The sequence below is a fragment of the Vanessa cardui genome, chromosome 30, assembly GCF_905220365.1.
Source record: "Vanessa cardui chromosome 30, ilVanCard2.1, whole genome shotgun sequence".
In the NCBI taxonomy this organism is placed as follows: domain Eukaryota; kingdom Metazoa; phylum Arthropoda; class Insecta; order Lepidoptera; family Nymphalidae; genus Vanessa; species Vanessa cardui.
Window position 1 is genome coordinate 3118568 of NC_061152.1, and position 22749 is coordinate 3141316.

Genomic DNA, 22749 nt, shown 5'->3' on the forward strand with positions numbered 1-22749 from the left:
TTTTTAACATTTAAAAAATACAAAGTCAATTTAATTAAATACAATTATTTAAATTAATATCCAGCTTGGAAGTCAACAGGTATTAACTCCACGCTTTTTTATCATCTATAAAATCTTGTATCGAATAATATGCTTTTTCTACCAATGTATTTTTTACAAACGATTTGAATTTACGAAACGGCAAAGATAAAAATGTCTCTATGAGATAGCTCTAATAAGGCACAATGGATATAAAATCTTAGTTCACAAGATTGACCCATTGAATACGAGATGTATATTCCACAGTGACAATGACAGTCAGCTGTGGTGACCACGTACCATCAGACCGTCATTTTCTAATCTGTGCAGTACCATAGCTAAATTGCCAGACGTATAAATTTGTGAGAATGTTCGAAGATTTCTCAGAAACAAAGTTTCGGCTGCATTCTTTGGAATTTATATAATAATTTAAATAATAAACAGTAAAGTTTATTTCAGTGTATGAACCACAGATTAGATAAACAGATTCCATCCGATTTACTCATACAGCTGTATTATGCACTACATTTGTGATTACTGTATCCCTATTTATAGTGCACTATTACACTCAACTATAGTACGATACGACTTTTAGTTTGGCGGACGAGCATATAGGGCATATAGGGCCACCTGACGGTAAGTGGTCTCCATCACCCATAGACAATGACGCTGTAAGAAATATTAACTATTACATCATCTTACATCGTCAATGCGCCACCAAATATAAAAACTAAGATGTTATGTCCCTTTTGCCTGTAGTTACACTCACCCTTCAAACCGGAACACAACAATACAGAGTACTGTTGTTTGGTAGAATATCTGATGAGTACCTATCCAAACAGGCTTGCACAAAGCCCTACCAACAATTTAATGAATCCAGATCAGCTCACCTCAGAGAACACGAAGTCGTTTGCTGGTTTGTAAGCCGCGCTGCGTGTTACTGTTCGAATGCACTGCACTAAGTATCTCGTTAAGAGAGGCCGCGTGTAGCATCTCAGCACAGCTGATTTGAGGAGACTTAAACCTGGAAAACAAATAATTAAACATATAATTAACGCAACTTTGAAAATTCCTACTCCATGACAACCTCCATGGTCGAGTGGTGTGTACATCGGTTTTCATGGGTACGCCGCTCTGAGGTCCCGGGTTCGTACGGCCGAGTCGATGTAGATTACCATTAACTATGTTGTCTAGTTCTGGGTGTTTGTGGTACCGTCGTTACTTCTGATTTTCCATAACACAAGTGCTTCAGCTACTTACATTGGGACCAGAGTAATGTATGTGATGTTGTCTCATATATATTACCTATTATTATTTATTATTACTACGTTATAAACGTCATATAGTACAGTCGGGGTAAGAAAAGGTTCGTCACCTTAAGATCTATTTTCGTGTGTGTGTGAGCGATAATCTGTTACCGATCGAGAATATATGACACTGACAGACATATTTTGACAATTCAGTAGAAGATATCACATCTATGACTAATTACGCCATTAAGATTTCATGTCGATATAAAACTAGACGTAGTCCGAAGATGTTGCACTATTTTGAACCAAGTTGTAACTATGTAAGTTTAATTGTATATGCAGTTGTCAGTTTATTGCTTTAGTTACAAAAGGTACTAAGAGTTTACAACTTGATAAAGGAATTTGAAATCTGACGAAGGTTTTCTTACTCGGAATGTACATTAAATATTAATAATGCAATAAAAACAGTGAACTTCCCACTGCTGGGTAAAGACTTCCTCTCCCATTGAGGAGGTTAGGGGCATATTCTACATCGCCGTGGTAGAGGCCGTCTATAATGCCGTTGTCTACCTAAACTCAATTATAACCTATGAGCAAAAAACGCAACAAAAGTATAAATCTATGCCTGTAAATTTCCCACAGCTGGGCTAAGGCCTCCTTTCCCATTAAGGAGAGGGTTTGGAACATATTCCAACACGCTGTTCCAACGCGGGTTGGTGGATTCAAATGTGGCAGAATGTCTTTGAAATTCAGACATGCAGGTATCCTCACGTTGGTTTCCTTCACCGCTGAGCACGAGATGAATTATAAACACAAATTAAGCACATGGAAATTCAGTGCTTGCCTTAAGAACCCGCAATCATCGGTTAAGATGCACGCGTTCTCACCACTGGGACATTTCGGAATTCAAACATAGTTAAATAATGATTATCTAAGAGAATCGACAAATTAAATGTTACACAATCGAATCAAAATATAAATTCATAATAATTGTTACACTAAGTTAATAAAATGATTTGAAGTTTAACGAATCGCACTTAACTGTTACAGATCTATGAATCCATGCGTGACGAAATGTCGTGATCTTTGCGTACACAGACTTAACAATGTCATAGAAATGGCAACATTATTTTTTATATTACTTACGGCTTTGTACTGCAATACTGATACTGAATATACTACAGAATTTGTTTATTTACGATATCACATTAGAAACTTCTAAAATTATCAGCGTTTCTTTACTATATTATATATGTATTATATACAAAAACCTTCCTCTCGAATCTATTAAAACGGTTAATTAAACAATTAGTATTATCATTACATAACACAAAACAAAGTCGCCTACCGCTGTCTGTACCTATGTATGCTCAGATCTTTAAAATTACGCAACGGATTTTGATGCGGTATTTTTTAATAGATAGAGTGATTCAAGAGGAAGGTTTAAATATGCACAATATAGTAAAGAAACACAGATAATTTGAGTTTCTAAAGACGAAGCGGTTTGTTTGTCTAATGACAGAAAAACTGTGAATGTTGTAAGACATTCTGTAGTATATTTAGTATCAGAATTGCAGACGCGCGAAGCCGGGCCGCTTGTTACACTACAGTATAAAACAAAGTCGCTTTCTCTATCCCTATATCCCTATGTACGCTAAAATCTTTAAAACTACGCAACGAATTTTGATGCGGTTTTTTTTAATATATAGAGCGATTCGAGAGGAAAGTTTTTGTATATAACACACGGACAACATAGTAAAGAAACACTGATAATTTTAGAAGTTTCTAATGTGATATCGTAAATAAATAAATTCTGTAGTATATTTAATATCAGTATTACAACCGTGCGAAGTCGGGGTAGCTCGTTACATATATATATTAAAATAAAACTTCCATTATTAAGTCGTCTGTGTGCAAAAGGTTACTATAACGTTAACCGCTCCATAAACGATAGGCCGTTTTGGTAATGAAGCGATACCAGGCCGTTTCAAATATAAACAATTTATTATAGAAAACACGGTTCTGGGAAAAATATCCCGCTAAGTCTAATTCAACGGTTCTTTTTCATACACCGTAGACCACGATTATTAAATGTCGAAAGCGACATCTATTTTATATATAATTAGTAGTCGACTGAGCTGAGATGGCCCAGTGGTTAGAACGCGTGCATCTTAACCGATGATTGCGGGTTCACACGCAAGCATCACGATACATATGTGCTTAATTTGTGTTTATAATTCATCTCGTGCTCGGTGTAGGAGAACATCGTGAGGAAACCTGCATGTTTCTAATTTCATCTAAATTCTGCCACACGTGCATTCCAACCCGCATTGGAACAGCGTGGTGGATGATCCAAACCCTCTCCGTAATGGAAGAGGAGGCCTTAGCCCACCAGTGGGAAATGTACAGGCTGTTACTTTACTTTACTAGTAGTCGACGCGATTAGACTGTCAGTTGTCATTTTTCGGGCAAAAAAGTAGCCTACGTACTTTCTTGTAGTATTATATATATACTTGGTAGCTTCACTTAACAATAGTTGTTAAATGACGATCCAAAAGTGCTTGTAAAATGCCTATAGTACGACACAAATTAGACGTAGCATCGGAAAATGCAATGAAATGAAAATAAAACCGATTATAGCCGCATAACGCAACCAATAGAAACAGCTCCCTATCGCGCCATTCGACGCTATTCGTCGCTATAGATTCCCGCGTCAGTTCGACCCGAGACAGCGAGTGCGTGTAAAGCGACGCGTCGAATTGACGAATATATTAGGTCATATGATATTACAAGTTATTACGTTTGTGTAAAGATCATATTCACATGAGAAATTAATATTGATAATTCGGGATAGCGTACTCAATTCGGATGTGATCGGTTTTACGAATTTTGCCGGTGCTACGTCTAAGTTGTGTCGTACTATAATTGAATAATGTATATTTTGATTTGATTACATATACATATACAGATCACTGACGCCATTTTATCCTTGAGTGTATGTTAGCTAACCAAACTTGACATTTGCGTAAACTCATCAATTAAATAAAACCGATCCATTTCGTGATAACTTCTAAAGATCAATTAATATACAACATTTATTACATATTTTATTAACTTTTAATTAAATACTAGTATATTTTTTATTGCATCACCGTTTCGGAAAGTAAATTCTACCGAGAAGAACCGGCAAGAAATTCAGTAGTAACTCCGTAATTAAAAATACAGTAATGTTAGTTAAATACAATTATATATGTATGTAATATATCCTGCCTGGAAGTCAACATGTATTAATTCCACGCTTTTTTATCGTCTGTATAATCTTGTATTCAATAATATGCCTTCTTTACCAATGTAGTTTTTAGAAATTATTTGAATTTACGAAACGGCAAAGTTAAAAATGTCTGCGGATTTTGTAGAAACGAATACCTTGCCCCAGGGATATGCCTTGCCTTCGAATACACACTATAATCCTTAATGTTCAAAAAGAGTTACTACTGAATTACTTCGCAGTTTTTCTTGGATAGAATCTACTTTCAAAACCGGTCGTAGCTTAGTATTTAACAATAAGGGTCTTTATACAACTTTTGATTGACGATTCGGTTTGGAAATTAGAAATTCTCGACTTTCATAACTTTTTTTTTTTTGAGACAACATCACATTCAAATCTGATCCCAATGTAAGTAGCTAAAGCACTTGTGTTATGGAAAATCAGAAGTAACGACGGTACCACAAACACCCAGACCCAATACAACATAGAAAAATAAAGATAATCTACATTGACTCGGGTGGGAATCGAACCCGGTACCTCGGAGTGACGTACCCATGAAAACCGGTGTACACACCACTCGACCACGGAGGTCGTCAGATATAAAATTATAATTAATATTAAAATTATAAATGTGAAAGTAACTCTGCCTGTGTGTGTGTTGCTCTTTCACGACCAAACCGCTGAACCGAATATCATAGAATTTGGTATGAAGCAAACTTGAACTCCAAGAATGGACAACAACAAAAATAACAACAACAACAGCCTGTAAATTTCCACTGCTGGGCTAAAGGCCTGCTCTCCCTTTGAGGAGAAGGTTTGGAACATATTCCAACACGCTGTTCCAATGCGGGTTTCAAATTTGTCACATGCAGGTTTCCTCACGATGTTTTCCTTCACCGCCGAGCACGAGATGAATTATAAAGACAAATTAAGCACATGAATCAGCGGTGCTTGCCTGGGTTTGAAACCGCAATCATCGGTTAAGATGCACGCGTTCTAACCACTGGGCCATCTCAACTGTCCATCAAGAATGGACATAGGCTACTTTTTGCCTAACACATGACAACGAACGAAGCTGCGGTTGACTTCTAGTGTATCATACATGCAAACCTTCCTCTTGAATGGCTCTGTTTATTAATGGAAACCGCATCAAAATGCGTTGCGTAGTTTAAAAGATCCAAGCGTACAGACAGAGAGCGACTTTGTTTTATATTATGTAGCTATTCAACTTTAATTGACGATTTGGATTTTTATGGATATATTTGAAGGAATTTTTGATTAGATTTTAATGAGAGGCATTCGGCCGGTTTTTAATGTCGATTTTTTACGATGAGTTATAATATATGCTGTCAAATAAATAAGAGATATATAACAATTTAAATTATTATTGGTACAAACAGTAAATTTAAAGAATTTCGTTTTAATTAGACTCATGCACGTTTCCTCACGATGTTTTCCTTCATCGCCGAAATAATAACAAATTGAGCACATGAATATTCAGTGGCGCTTGTGGACATGGCGGGTTCAAACCCTGAGTTGATCAGGCTATCGCAATCATCGGCTAAGATACACGCGTTCTAACACTTGGGGCATTTCGGCTCTAAAAGAGATAACATGTTTTTTTTTTTATGGAATAGGTTGGCGGACGAGCATATGGGCCACCTGATGGTAAGTGATCACCATCACCCATAGACAATGACTTTGTAAGAAATATTAACTATTCCTTATATCGTCAATGTGCCACCAACCTTGGGAACTAAGATGTTATGTCCCTTGTGCCTGTAGTTACACTGGCTCACTCACCCTTCAAACTGGAACACTGGTGAGTGGGTAGTACCTACCCAGACGGGCTTGCACAGAGCCCTACCACCAAGAAATGAGCTACTTTTTTCGCGTAACACATGAGCAATAAACTAAAACGCGAGCGAAGCCGCGGGCAACAAGTAGTATTTAATACATGATTTAACTAATATATAGTAAGCCGGAGGCACGCAAAGTTTTTTTTAAATATCTATACATATAATAAAATTGGAGTATCTGTACGTACTAATAAAATAGTCTTATTTGCTCATTACATATTGTATGTGTACATGGTAAATATACCAAAATAACATTATTTACTACTTTTGTCTGTCTGGTTGTTCCAGTTAATCACTGGATAGGCTGGACCGATTTCGACGGGACTTTCACTGGCAGATGACTGATATAAGGAGTAACTTAGGCTTATTGTTAAATTCATACGTCTACAAGGTCGCGGGCACAGTTAGTATTAATGTTAAATAAAATGTTGTCGACGACCAAGCCCTTTCCGATCTCCTTGATCCTTTGGCTTCGCGTAGGGATGTTGGATCACTCTGCATCTTCTACCTAATATTTCACGGGAAATGTTCCGAGGAATTGTTCGGATTAATCCCGGTTGCTGAATTTCACCTTCGGATATCTCGTCAAAATTCGGATTTTCACCCGCACCACTTTGATGTCCGAATATCAACACCAGCGCGATTTCTTAGACATTTTCTGCCTCGCACAACCACTTTGTGGAACCAGCTTTCGCCGGCGGTTTTTCCGAACCGATACGACATGGGAACCTTCAAGAAAAGAGCGTACTCCTCCCTTAAAGGCCGGCACCGCACCTGCAAGCCCCCTGGTTTTGCAGGTGTCCATGGGTGGTAATCACTTTCCATCAGGTGAGCCTTCTGCTCGTTTGCCACCTGTCACATAAAATAATAATAATAATAAATAGCACTCACCAAAATCGCCGACAAACAGACTCGGCTTCAGAGCGAGGACCTTTTCACAGATCAGCATGAACAGTGACATGTTTAGATCGACGTCTTTGTCGTTCGATAAGTTCAAAAGAACGTAATGCAGAACTCTGGAAGAAGAAGTACAATTAAGAAAAAAACTACGTCAGAAGTTCTACTTCTTGATAATAATCATCTTTCATTTTTTCCATTTTTGTGATACGGGGCGTTTAAGACCTTGTATGAAAACTATCATAATACCGGTACGAGGCTTATTGGACCCCGTAAATCTTTAATCCTTTTTGCAAGTATCTAATATATAACCAATCTGTTGCATATAATGTAATCTTGAACGGTTCTAAGTAGCGTTCAAACCAAGAATCAAGTTTATTGAGATTTATTTTCAATAGATTCTATTAATGGGAGATTTATTTTGTTCCGTATTTGGTGTTTAAATACTTAATAAATATATTCCCTTTAAGAAATCTTCTGAAACCGGGTCATCCCACAAACTCCAAAAGAAAAACATATGACCAAACGAAAATGCAAAAGGAAAAAATCAATGTACCCAAAAATGACAGACAATTAAAAAAAGCGTTCTAAATTCAAACAGTTCATATTCACCCGTAACAGTTCTCCAAATCCAACTGCGATATCTTCCTGCAGTTACTCTTCCTCTCCTCAATGTCCAACTTCTGCAGATACTCCGTAAACAACTCCTTGCACGATCTCCTGTTTATCTGACAGCATTCCATTTTCGAAAAGTTATTCGCTATCTCTTTCTGCTTATCTTTGAACTGCTTCATCGTCATCGATGACGTCAACGACTTATCCCTTTTCTTATCCGTTGCATCCTTATCTAATTCCACGTTATCTGTGACACAACTCGGGTATTCATCGAACGGTGTTATATCTTGATACTTTTCATAGTCACTGTTTGACATTGGGGATGAAGTTTCTGGAGAAAGGGTGTAATCTGAGTTTATGGGGTTGAAAGAGGAGTGAGAATCTGACATGGGGCTAGGGACGTTCTCTGAACGCGGTGGCGTTGGGAATATCGACGGTTTCTCCAGCTCACCGCCATCGATTATCGACAGATCGATATCGTAGTCGTGTGTATGGTTTGCCGTCGAAAACTCTTCAACTGGATTGGGGGTCGGGCATTTTGTATTCGAAGCGTAATTCGTTATCTGATTGGAGACATTTTGGTCGTCCTGCTCAATGAACTCTGCGAGGATGTCGTCGACGTTTCTGGAACTTTCCGTGATGAACTCCTGGGCGATCTGCCAGCGGTCCACTTGTTCCTGCTGCGAGTTTTGGGCGAAGTTTCTGACGTTAATCTCGATCTGCTTCAGGGCGAGGTCGATTTCGGAACAGTTCTCGTTTCTCACGTTCGCATTCACTATAACTTGTCCACCCGAAAACGTCTGTTTGTTTATCTGGTTTATCTGAAAATTGAAGGTAATGCATTACTTATTGATAGGTTCGAAACTCGGGTTGAGCTGATGAAGTTATCGAGTTATCCTGTCGAGAAAATTTCAGTAACAGATTGGAATCTGTTAACTGGTACAAGAACAGATGCAACTGAACTATTTCCTGTTACCAACTAGTCCCATTCGATTCTAAAAGTGAACTTATATAATATATTCTGTGTAGTAAACTAGTCTTGAAATTGGCCACGATGACTAAAGTCGGTAAGGTTTTCTTATTTTTAAACGCTTATTGGTAATGTTAGTACGAGAAATCTTTGCTAGATCTCCGAGTAAAACCTACTGTCAGATTATCTACCGCCAAAAAGCAGTGCGTAATATTATAGTATCCTATTTGATAGGTGTAAGTAACTAAAGCTACATGGTACATAACACCGTAGTAACTAAGGTTGGTGATACAGTAGAGGTATATACAATTTTTAAATTTCAATACTAAAATCTTCAAGATCGTACTGTTAGTTAAATTTTGGAAGGGGAGAGATATAAAATTCCAATTATTGGTATTTAATGTGATTTCTGGCGCTGCGCCGGCCGCTGCCGCGGCACGCTCGCTATAATAACTATCTACTATTTTTGTTGCCGGAGTGGCTTCGCCACTCCTGTACCTCTCACAGCTGTTAATCTTGGGTGAAAAATAGAAACAACAATAGGTATATTTTAGAAATTTATAAGAACCATTTATCTGTATATATACTTGACTACATTTAATAATGCGATAAATGGATCTTTTTTATATTTTATGTTATATTGTATTCTATTATCATGTTCGTAAAATCTTCTGGGTGATTATTATTTTCTTTACAAAAGAATCACTACACTACAAAATTAAATTAAATTTTTACACGTTTATTTTTACTATAAATTAATATAGTATTTGTTAAAATATAATACAGAAAAAAGATAACAAATTTCGAAATTTCTGTAAAAATATTTCGAATGCGAAGTTTTGCGGAAGATCCAATAGCATATCATTAAACACAAAACTTATTAATGTAACCTCTTTTATAACTCGTAGACATAATATAGATCTTATAGTTCTACACGAAATAAGACATGGGGTGAAAGATTGTAGTAATCTTCTATACAAGCTTCAAATCAATGTTCCTTCTCGCTTGCCTCGTTTAAAAGCATATATCCTTTTAAATATTCCGACATTTCAATCAAACCTAGGACATAACGCTGCTGTTCCAAGGCTCTGTAGACAATATAACAAACTTTCTAGATGTAACGTAACCCTATCTGTCAGTTTTAACGACCAAAGCAATGAACCCAATGATATTCTAATAAACAGATATGTTATACCCATACTAAACAACAGAAAATAGTGTGCCGCGCCGGGGACCGTTTATTTTACATTTCGTTACAAGTAAAAAGGATAGCTTGATAAAAACAAAAAGTAAAAGGTATAACTAGATGTTTTAATTACGCAAAACGTATTACTACGTAATTATGATGTATTATAACATATTACTGGCATAATTATGATGAAAACGACTAAAGGCAAACGTCCCAATTAGGATGTTTTCTAGTCTTCACTTTTTTTCACATTTTTTGCGCGTTAATGACATATCTGTTTACTAGAACATCATTGAATGAACCGAATTTGATGAAATTCCGTAAGAAGCAAGCTTGAACTACATGGAAGGAAATAGGCTACTTTTTTTACGTAACTTATGACAACCAATCTCCTAAGACGCGAGGGAAATCGCGGGCGAAAACTAGTAGAATATAAAATGCGTTGATTCAAAAGATAAGTAGGAAAAATGAGGCTCAACTTGACGATACCTTGACACTTCGAATAAATTAAAATGTAAAAAAAGTCATTGATATCCCATCTTCGTAATGACGTGCGCTGTCATTTGCATTGTATAAGTAAACTATGAATGTTTTGTAATATATATTATGACAGTATGGCTCGCGACGCGCTTTTGATTTTAACACAAAAAAGGTTATTGTTCAAATCACAGATTTTAATATAACTTATTAATTCTGTATTATATTATGTCATATTACAACGACAACAACAGCCTGTAAATTTCCCACAGCTGGGTTAAGGCCTCCTTTCCCTTTTTAGGAGAAGGTTTGGAACATATAACACGCTGTTCCAATGCGGGTTGGTATACACGTGACGCAGTATTTCTATGAAATTAGAAACATAAATGTTCCCTCACGAGATGCACGCGTTCTAACCACTGGGACATCTCGGTATTGTGATATTAAGTCGACGTTATTATTACTTATAACTTCTGATTTTCCAACGCACAAGTGCTTTAACTACTTACATTGGGATCAGAGTTATGTATATGATTTTGTCCAAATATACACGTATAAAGTTGTTGATGTGAGGCATGCGCGCGGTACTGAACAGGATTTCAGGATTGTTTTTCTAAAATATAGCCTAATTAATAATATCAGCTATCAACCAGTGGTCCTTCAAATCCCACCCTTAAATTCCATTCCCACCTTGATGTCTGAAAATCCACAACAGCGCGTTTTTCAAAACATTTTCTACCTGGCGCAACCTCTCTGTGGAACCAGCTTTTACCGGCAGTTTTTCCGAATCGATACGATTAGGGAACCTTCAAGAAAAGAGCGTACTCGTCCTAAAGGCCGGCAAAATGTCCATGGGCGGTGGTAATCACTTTCCATCAGGTGAGCCTCCTGCTCGTTTACCCCTAAACATAAAAGAAAAAAAAATCCAACAGACTTTTTTAAATGCCCCTAACTTTGGATCTGTATTGAGGTCCCATTTAATTGTCGAATCGTATTCGAACTTTTTTCGTTTCGAACTATTTATACACGAGTCGTCGTTTTTACCAGATCTCCGAGACTGTGACAAAAAAAACCGCCGCTATTGTACGCCGGTTCCTGACCCGTAATGGTGACAATTTTTTGCAATTCAATCGACACTGACCAGAGTACGTTTCGGAGTCCAAAAAACGTTATATTTATACATAGTTTGAACTAGCTGTGCCCGCGACAATGTACGCGTTTGAATTAAACAACAATTTTTTTTTACTGGAGGCTAAGTTTTTCCCTATTATATCAGTTATCTGCCAGTGAAAGTCCCGTCAAAATCGATCCAGCCGTTCAAGAGAATAACCGGAACAAACTGACAGACAAAAAATATAAAAAAATGTTATATTGGTATATGAACCGTCTACCTGTTTTTTTAATATTACAAACAGACACTCCAATTTTATTATATGTATAGATTTAAAACCCTAATTTATCAAATTTACATTTAATACAAATTCTAACATTATGTAGATATGTTTGGAAACGATGATGATGACGACGATGAAAAAAAAAAATCCCGCTGAGTTTCTTTCGCCGGTTCTTCTCAGGTCTGAGGTATTATATTCCGAACCGGTGGTAGATTATCAACAATCAATAAGAAAGTGTAAACACTTCTATTTTGAATAAAGGTTTTTGACTTTGACTTTGACATTACTATCGTGGACAATCAAGGGAATCTAAAGCGACGAATAGCGTCGAATGGCGCTATAGGGAGCTATTTCTATTGGTTGTGTCAATTGGCGGTAATCTGTTTATCGAACTATACCTAACTATACTATCTTAAATGATTATTTAATGTTATTCGTTTCCAGTAATCAAGAACGTCAACCAAATAGGACGTAAATTTTTAATGGACCTTTTTTTATAGAACCTTCATAGTACATACTTTTAATTCGATAACGATATCATAATTACACCAATTTAGATATACAACATACAACATAGTGGATTTTTATGGTACAAATCATTTTTATACAATTCTTATCGCAAATTTTCGTTAAATTTTAGATATTTTTTTTTTAATTACAAATTAATAGTTATACTAATATTTTAAATGGATCAGTAGTTAAAACTCTATCTTTATGGATAAATTGCAGATTCAAAAGATTTTTTGTTTTTATCTTACGATTCGTAAAGGAAAAACAGCGAACGTGTAAATTTTTGGGACTACTTGGTACAAACCACCAAGACAAAGAAAAGCTTAAATTTTATGGTATAAGTTGGCGATATATGTTCCTCCTGATGGTAAGTGGTCACCACAACCCAAAGACAATAGCCAATACGCCTTTGGAACTAAGATGTTATGTCCCTTATGCTAGTAACTGCTCACTCACTCTTCAAACCGGAACATCACAATTCTGTTTGGCAGTAGAATATCTGACGAGTGCTACCCAAATAGGTTCGCACAAAGCCCTAAAATGATCAGACACACCAAATTAAGCAAAGAATTTACCTGTCTGTAAACATCTGCCGTTTCCTGTCCGTATGGGTGGACTGAAGTACTAAAATCTGCCGCCCGATTCCTAATCGGCCCCCTCGACACCAGAACAGTCTGCAACTTCCTCTTCCTCTTGTCATCTTCTTTAACTTTCTTATCGGGATCGACTTTTAAATTCTTCAACGAATCAATCAGCTTCAGTTCATCCCTTTCATCCTCTGAATCGTTCGCTATTGAGAATTTGTCCGCGTATCCGCTGTCTTCAGACGAATGTGAGTCTATCCTAGCAGATCTGTTGTCGTCTTCAATGATTTTGTAGGAGAAGTTGTCGAATTCGTTTTCTTCTTCTTTTATCTCATCTTTCTTCTCTATTTCAAGTTTGTCGAATTTGTCAAGAAGAACTGATATGGATGTTGGTTTCTCTGTCTGTTTCGTGGTTGTCTCATCTTGTACTTCTCTCTTTTGCTTGAGCTTCTCTTTCTTCTGTTTGTCTTTCTGGAACAGGGCCTGGAAGGGTTTCTTTAGAAGATTCTTTATTGATTTCTTGTCTTCAGCCATTGGTAGATGCGGTTGGGGGTTCGACACCTTAGGACTTCCCATAATTGTTTCAGTCTATAACGCTTCTAAGTTTTCTGGCATCTGAAACAATTGAAATTTGTCAATTAATACTTTGAAGGTTAAAGAAAACAGGTTCTATATGTGTTACGAAATTTAAACTTGACAACTGAAGTTTGTTTATACTAATGAAACAAAAACGAAAATTAAGGAAAGGAACCCAGTAAAAGTTGATTTTTTTTAATTTCTAGTACATATTTGCCGAAAAATATCATATTAAAAATTCCATATTTAAATAGCGCGCTTTTTGCGCGCTATTTAAATATGCTACTTGGACAATATGGCGCTGCAATGGGGTTGGTGACGTCACTTTGCTGTATTTTAATCTGTGGTACATATAGTAGAAAAGCAAGGTTTACAAGAAAGTGACTTCATCATTAGCCCGGTCAATCAGGAGCGTTTTGTGTCACGTGACAAACGCTTGAAAATTTGCATTTTTATTTATTGATTTTTGAATAAATTAAGTATTATTTTCAAGTTTCGTTAGCAAATAACCATTTTTAAACTCATAATATACACTGATTACAGTAATTCACAATTTATTTTTCGCATTGTCAAATAGCCTAGTCTGAGAAAGGTACTGTAAGAAACTCGAAACTCACTGCAGAATTCACGATATTTCATATCAATAAAATTTGAGTGTCTATTTGTAATATTAAGATAGCCCTTTTTGACTCACTGAAAAAATCATTTTTACATTTTGTGTCTATCTGTCTGCTGTATCCGGCTTATCTCTGGAACGACTGGACCGATTTTGACGGGACTTTCACTGGCAGATAACTGATATAATAAGGAGTAACTTAGGCTACAATAATATATGTTTTTCTGTTAAATTCAAACGCGTACAAGGTTGCGGGCACAGCTTGTCTAAATATAATTATGTAGGAAGCACGTTGTCGCCTTACACAGGGTCGGGCTTCGCACGGGTGGACAAAAGACTCTTTGTATGTTTTTTGTTATTATATATATTTTTTTAAACGCAGCACCACATTACCTATTTAGACTTAAAATCAGAATTTGTTCAACGTTTTTTTTATTTAATTAACGTATTTAATCTTGAGGGAGAGAGATCTTTCTTTCTATTTCTATGTCTTATTGAATTCTTAATATATATTGAATGGAATAGTCGATTTGAACAAATCAAAAAGTAATATATGTGTACTGGAAATACATTTTTATTAACATGAGAATTAATAACATTAAATAAACAAATATGAATTAAAACTTTACTGTATAAATCTTGACCGCGTGCAATGTGAAATAGCAAGAATGCTAGCAGCATTTCCCCGTTTAATCGCAATTCAGATGTATAATTGATACAGTCTTGAAAAAATTTTTAATTTATTTGGATTGATTTAAACAGAGGTATGAGTAACATGGACTAACTTCGTTCGGTATTTCTATTATTTTGAAAATTTAAAGTTTTTTTTTGACATAAAGATAATAGTTGGACATATAGTATTGTGGAGTTTTTTGTAGATATTGATATGTTCTTTAATATTCTAGAACATAATGTCAGAGTTATTTTTTGTTACACATTGTATAACTGTAATTTATTAGAAAAAAATAGTTAATAATATGTCGATTGACTATTTTTAGATTATGTTGTAATGTAATATTTTAATTGTTCACGATTAATACTGGCCGATTGTCTGATACTGGCCGGTAGGAAAGAAAGTGCCATTTATTATTAATTTGGGAAAAATGAGAATGAGAGGCTAAATTTAGATATAAAATACGGGATGTATTGTAAAACATGCATTCGTGGATAAAATGAATGTGAAAATAGTGCTAATAAATGAATCCGGAAGAATATCCTTGTTTAAAACACAATATGGTCACGATTCTATCCTAAAAATAATTTTATTCCATAAGACGAAAGACGTTTTATGGAACTTTGTTACACCTTGGATTACGTTACTACAACAACAACAAAAACAGCCTGTAAATTTCCCATTGCTGGGCTAAGGCCTCCTCTGCATTTGAAGAGAAGGCTTGGAACATATTCCACCACGCTGTTACCATGCCGCTTGATTACGTCATTTAAATTTAAGTATGGATCCCTATTTTTTTCTACCAATAAACATAGCCTATGTTTTTCAGGGTAAAGGTAGCTTTCCAATGGTGAAAGAAATTTTGGATACGGTTCAGTAGTTATTGAATTTGTACATTACATACACACATAAAATATACAAGTTTTTCCTCCTCATAAGAGTAGTATAGATAGATATATAATTCAATGTATTTAAACGTCTAGTACAACATATTAATTATATCTTACATAATCATTACATAGTATAAAACAAAGTCGCTTACCGCTGTCTGTGCCTATGTATGCTTAGATCTTTAAAATTACGCAACGGATTTTGATGCGGTTTTTAATAGATAGAGTGATTCGAGAGGAAGGTTTTTGTATATAATACATGGACAATATAGTAAAGTAACACTGATAATAGTTATATATACATATAATAAGTTTCTAATGTGATGTCGTAAATAAACAAATTATGTAGTAGTTGACGCCGGGCGTTGCTAGTAGATATAGTTACAATCCATCACATCATAATGTTAACATCTTACATAACATATAATACAATTACCATCATAAACAATATATATATATATATATATGTTACATAGACGCGATAGTGTGGGAACTCCATATTGTAGATTCACGCGGAAATATTGAGCAGAATGATCTTTTGTCTTTGCTTTTCTTTTTTTTCCGTAAATAACATTCATTCTGTAAGATTATGTAATGAGTTATAATCGACTTTTTAATATTAAGATTAACATATGATAATGTAAAACAAATTCGCTTCCCCTTAGTTTGAATTAATTAAACTACGAAAGAAATTTTAATTTGATTTTCATCAATACACAGAGCTATTCACGAGCAAGGTCTAACTTGCTGTGCCCACGAATTCGAGCAAGTTTCAATTTAGTTAAATAATTATTGCTGTAGCTTGAGTTACTCCATATTACATCAGTTTCTGCCAGTGAAAGTCCTATCAAAATCGGTTCAGCCGTTCTATAGATACGCCGAAACAATCAGACAGACCTAATAATAGCGAACCGAAAAACAACCTTTTTGTTAAAATCCAACGCACGTGCCGTCGCCGGCTAGTATATAATAAAATACATAACTTCTCTGAAACTATTTTGGTATAACTTTACAAAATACTCTCGTATATTTATATACACTGACTCAGAATCAACATCAAAACACACTTTATTCGAAAAGGCTTTTACAAGCACTTTTGAATCGTCATTTAACAACTATATTCAGTGAAGCTACCACCGGTTGCGAAAGTAGAGTCTAGCGAGAAGAACCGGGTAGAAATATATTTTTAAACCGGTATATATATCATACTAGTTGTGGCATGTGGCTTCGCTCGCCTTTATCGACAAATTAGGTATAATAATTTGACGACCTCCGTGGTCGAGTGGTGTGTACACCAGTTTTCATGGGTACGCCACTCCGAGGTACCGGGTTCGTACCGCCGAGTCGATGTAGATTACCATTAGTTTTGTGTGTTTTAGCTACTTTAACACAAGTGCTTCAGCTACTTACATTGGGATCAGAGTAATGTATGTGATGTTGTCTCATATTATAATAAAGTACTCTATATCCTTCCTTAGAGTTCAAATAATCTTCATACAAAATGTCATCAAATTCGGTTAAGTAATTAAGTGCAACAGAAAGTTTTTTAGTTACTTTCGCATTTATTATATTAGTAAAGCTAATTTCTATTACAGACAAACCGTATCAAATCCGTTGATTGACAAGAAAGCGACTTAGTTATCTTCTATTTATAGATTTTAAATAAAGATGAGTTATAATAGCCGTAATACGAAACATTAACTATACCTTACATCGTCAATGCGCCATCAACCTTGGGAACTAAGATGTCATGTCCCTTATGCCTGTAACACTCACTCACCCTTCAAACCGGAACAACACCAAGTACTGTTGTTTGGTAGAATATCTGATGAGTGGGTACTACCCAGACTTACCGTGACAATGACAATTAGTTAGTGGAATTAACCCCCTTAAGAAACGCTTTACGGGTTTCCCCCACGTGTTGGAAAGTGGGGGGTGGTATTCCCTGGTTTCCTGGACGCAGAGTGCGCCCAGGTCCACCGGGTTTACCCCCTAAAAGCAGCGGTATCTTCATCGTCTCTCGGCGGGCGCCAGGGGATCGCTTACGCATGCTACCGTGAGAAATTAGTGGAATTAACCCCTGTTAAACTTCAGCGCAAGCCAAGGTTGTTTATAATTAAATATTCTTCGAATATGTCTATAATTGAATATAATGGCGCGCACACATTCGTCGTTTGTTATTTGTTTTATTTAATATTGAAAAGAGTAATTACTGAGTTTCTTGTTCTTCTCGGCAGAATCTACATTCCTAACCGGTGGTACCTATTATATTGTCCATGTGTTATATACAAAAACCTTCCTCTCGAATCAATCTTTAATCAATCTATCTATTAAAAGAAAGCGCATCAAAATCCGTTGCGTAATTTCAAAGATCTAAGCATACATAGGGACAGACAGCGGTAAGCGACTTTGTTTTATACTGTGTAATGAGTTTAGATATAGATATATGTCTCCATTTCTTAAAAGACCCAAAAAAACCATTAAATTTCACAAATAATCTACACGATGCTTTATGTTGATTCAGTGCCAAATATCAGACGAAAAGTACGCGATAAAATCGTTAAGAAATTCAGCGAAAATGTATATATAGTACGACACAACTTAGATGTAGCATCGGCAAATTCAATAAAACCGATTACTGCCGATTCACACAATCAATAGAAATGCTGCTAGCCAATATTCTTGCCACCATTCCACGCGGTCAAGATTTATACAGTAACAAGTTTCAGTTCATATTTGTATATTATTATATATATATATATATATATATATATATATATTTAAGCATTTAATGTTATTAATTCTTATGTTAATAAATATTTTATCAATAGAAACAGCTCCCTATCGCGCCATTCGACGCTATTCGTCGCTATAGATTCCCGCGTCAGTTCCACCCGAGACAGCGAGTGCGTGTAAAGCGACGCGTCGAATTGACGAATATATTCGGTCGTATGACATTTCAAGTTATTACGTTTGTGTAAAGATCATATTCACATGAGAAATAAATATTGATAATTCGGGACAGCGTACTCAATTCGGATGTGATCGGTTTTACGAATTTTGCCGATGCTACATCTAAGTTGTGTCGTACTGTACATGAAAATAATATAAATTTCTCTCGTGGTAGATTATCATGAAGTTGTAGAAAGGTTGGATAACGTATTTAGCTGATGACGACTGATATATTAAGCCAAGCATTGTGCTGTTGTATTCCTCTTGGAATACATCCAAATAAACAATTATGACCTTGAATTTACGCGATATCATTGGTGGAGAATTTTAATAATTAATCATATTTATTACTAGCGACCTGACTCGGCGTCGCTCGGGTGCAATACTATTAATAATGATTTTATTTACGACATCATAGAAACTTCTATAATTTATATATTGTAAGGAGTTATCCCTACCACACCAGGCTACCTGCTACAGGGTATATAACGTGTGCGATTCCAAGACTAGACGGTTGGGAAACCGACTACATTCTGAGCCGAGGTGCGATCTCATAGGAGACACCCTCAGGGCGAACTTTAAATTCGAGCCCCGCGCGCAACTTCAGGGCTGAGGACATTAGTTCTCGCCCAAAAGTCCGGTGACGCTGTAAAGGCCAGTAGGGCCAACAGCAATACTTCACACAAAAAAAAAAGACTAAGGCCCACTTATCATCTCGTCGTCGTCATGCTGTCGGCGAGTTAGATAATTAGTTTTTCGCTAATTGTTATTATTGTCAGCTAGTTCAATACAAGTTATTGTTTTTTTTATTTTGATAAAACATAAAATAAGATTTTTTTTTAATAAATCATCACTTCCGATTCTTATAATATATTGCCTATGTATTGTATACAAAAACATTTCTCTCGAATTAGTATCCATAAAAAAAACCCGCAACAAAATCCGTCGCGTAATTTCAAAGATCTGAGCATACATAGCTACAGACAGCGGTAAGCGACTTTGTTTTATACTGTATAATGATTCATATATCTTTACTAGCTATATTGAATACTTATTCGATCGGAATGCACAAAGAGTAATAAATAAACAATTAAACTTTCGAATTTATTGCCGAAACTAATTACAATCGAAGTTAATAAGATGCTTCTCTACCAAGAACTGTATTTGGGGGGGGGGGGGGCGTATTGGGCATAATTATAGAGGTGTACTTTAGTGATGTATATATTGGTGTTTTGTCAACATAATCATGATTAACACGTTTGTTTTAACATATATATATGTTGAGCCAGAGATTTACATAGACAAAGTTTTTTTTGGTACAAATAAAATTTCCTGTGATTTTTTTTAACGTATATTATAAAAGTTGTGACAGGCGGTTTCGCTCGCGTTTCGGATGATTGTCAAGTATTTTTTACAAACAATTTGAATTTCCGAAACGGCAAATTTAAAAATGTCTACGGAATTTTGTTATATGTGATGTTGTCCAATATTTATCAATCAAATCAAAATTGCAAACTCACATTTGAGAAGAGAGACGCCTTGAGCAGTTCGTATCCTATTAAAGTAATCTTTTCAATCGATCTTTCAATTACCATCCGATGTTACCATCATTAACGTACCGTTCAGAGATGGTGAGGCTTTAATTAAGTGGTAGGTAATTTGTGTTTTGTGTAGCGATTCGGATAACGGTTGTACAAGTCTATTAAACACCAATCAACTGTGACTCGGCTGGCGATAAAATCATTTATTGTACGACGCAGACGTAGCATCGGCAAAATTCGTAAAACCGATCACATCCGAATTGAGTACGCCATCCCAAATTATCAATATTTATTTCTCATGTGAATATGATCTTTACACAAACGTAATAACTTGTAATATCATATGATAATATTCGTCAATTTGACGCGTCGATTTACACGCACTCGCTGTCTCGGGTCGAACTGACGCGGAAATCTATAGCGACGAATAGCGTTGAGTGGCGCGATAGGGAGCTGTTTCTATTGGTTGTGTGAATCGGCGGTAATCGGTTTTATTGAATTTGCCGATGTTACATCTAAGTTATGTCGTACTATACGTTCTGTAATTGTATAATTAGAATTAAATCAGCCTCAATAATTACATTTTGATGCGGTTTTTTTAATAGATTCAGTCACATATGACTGTATATTTATTCCAGCTAATATCTGGAACGGCTGGACCGATTTTGACGGGACTTTCACTGGCAGATAACTGATATAATAAGGAGTAACTAAGGCTACAATAATATTTTTAATTGTTAAATTCAAAGCCATACAAAGTCGTGGGTAAAGATAGTTTTAGTATATGTACCGTGTATACATACATATGCATTACATAAAAAGCGGTTATTTTCACAAAACAAACAGACACTCCGATTCTATTATATATATATAATACCTCCTTAGTTCACACCGTGTACTTATGATTTTAAAACAAACTTAATACCATAAACTTTCCAACTCTCTCAGTTCTGTTGTAACTTTCACTTTTCGAAAGGCTGCCAATCATCAAGCACTTAACATTTAAGATGTTTCGATGAGAGCATGTCATCGCGGTAGCTCTTTCACAGAATACAACAAAAACAACAGCAAATTTCCCACTGCTGGGCTAAAAACTCCTTTGAGTTTGGTTTGGAACATATTACACCACGCGGGTTAATGAAATACACGTGTGGCTGAATTTCGATGAAATTAGACACATGCAAGTTTCCTCACGATTTATTGGTGCTTGCCTGGGTTTGAACCCGCAATCATCGGTTAAGATGCATCGTTCTAACGGTTGGGCCATCTCGACTGTATCGTCCACAGTGTCCGTTTATCGCGCTGATACTTAATGCAAATTTACGACTTATATGGCGTTCATATTATCAGAACTGGACCAATTAAAATGGGACCACACGGGAAGCTCTAGCTTTCAAACAAAATAATATCAAAATCGGTTCAAAGCTGTCAAAAGTTATGAGGTAACATAAAAAAATACAGACGAATTGATCCATCCTTTTTGAAGTTAATTAAAAATGAGCAAAACTAATGCTTCAAAATATAATATCTTTGATGTAATCAGTGATAATCATTGTATGCGCACGTGACGTAAGGAGAAGGTAACAACGCCAAGTGTGCGACTCGGCAGTAAATAAAATTCAACAGATATTTATAACTTTGCCGATTCATCGATTCAAATCATTTCTAAAAATACATTAATAAAAGCATATTATTTAGCACAAGATTATTTATAGATGATAAAAAAACTTTTTGTCTTCCAGTATATATTATTATTACACAGTATAAAACAAAGTCGCTTACCGCTGTCTGTCCCTATATATGCTTAGATCATTAAAATTACGCAACGGATTTTGATGCGGTTTTTTAATAGATAGAGTGATTCAAGAGGAAGGTTTTTCTATATAATACATGGATAATATAGTAAAGTAACACTTATAATTTCAGAAGTTTCTAATGTGATGTCGTAAATAAACAAATTGTGTTACTACACAATTATATGTATGTATTGTATATATATCATATATTGTATGTATGTTTAGTATCAGTATTGCAGCGTGCGGAGCCGAGGCGCGCTAGTATACTATATAATTCTATTTATATTTAACTAACATAGCCTTGTATTTTAAAGTTGGAAAAGAGTAACTATATTTGCAGGTTTTTCTATATAGAATCTACATTCCGAACCGGTGGTTCACTTGCTATAATTTCAAAGCTTGTAAAAGTCTACTTTAAAAAAATATATTTTGATTTCGACGTGCCAAACCACAAACAATCATTAAATCACGCCAATTAAGAGATTAATGACTTATTGAAAAATACACTCAGGGTAAGAAAAGGTTCGTCACCTTAAGATCTATTTTCGTGTGCTCAGTGTGAGCGATAATCTGCTTTACCGATCGAGAATGACATATTGCGTCGCAATGATTTGATGTTTAGATTCAAAAGGTACTAAGAGTTTAAGGCTTGATAAAGGAATTTGTAACTTACT

General features: G+C 35.6%; 1 protein-coding gene across 1 annotated transcript in view; it reads right to left on the bottom strand.

Annotated features, from left to right (window-relative positions):
- LOC124542321 (putative leucine-rich repeat-containing protein DDB_G0290503) overlaps positions 1–22749 on the bottom strand; it is a 55170-nt gene that overhangs the window by 7083 nt on the left and 25338 nt on the right. Inside the window, exons 2-5 of the mRNA XM_047120286.1 lie at positions 13023–13646; positions 7905–8728; positions 7287–7411; positions 909–1042 (exon numbers count right to left, since the gene is read on the bottom strand). Coding sequence (XP_046976242.1) covers positions 909–1042; positions 7287–7411; positions 7905–8728; positions 13023–13607 — 1668 coding nt within the window. The 5' untranslated portion in view covers positions 13608–13646. The remainder of the gene's footprint in view (positions 1–908; positions 1043–7286; positions 7412–7904; positions 8729–13022; positions 13647–22749) is intronic.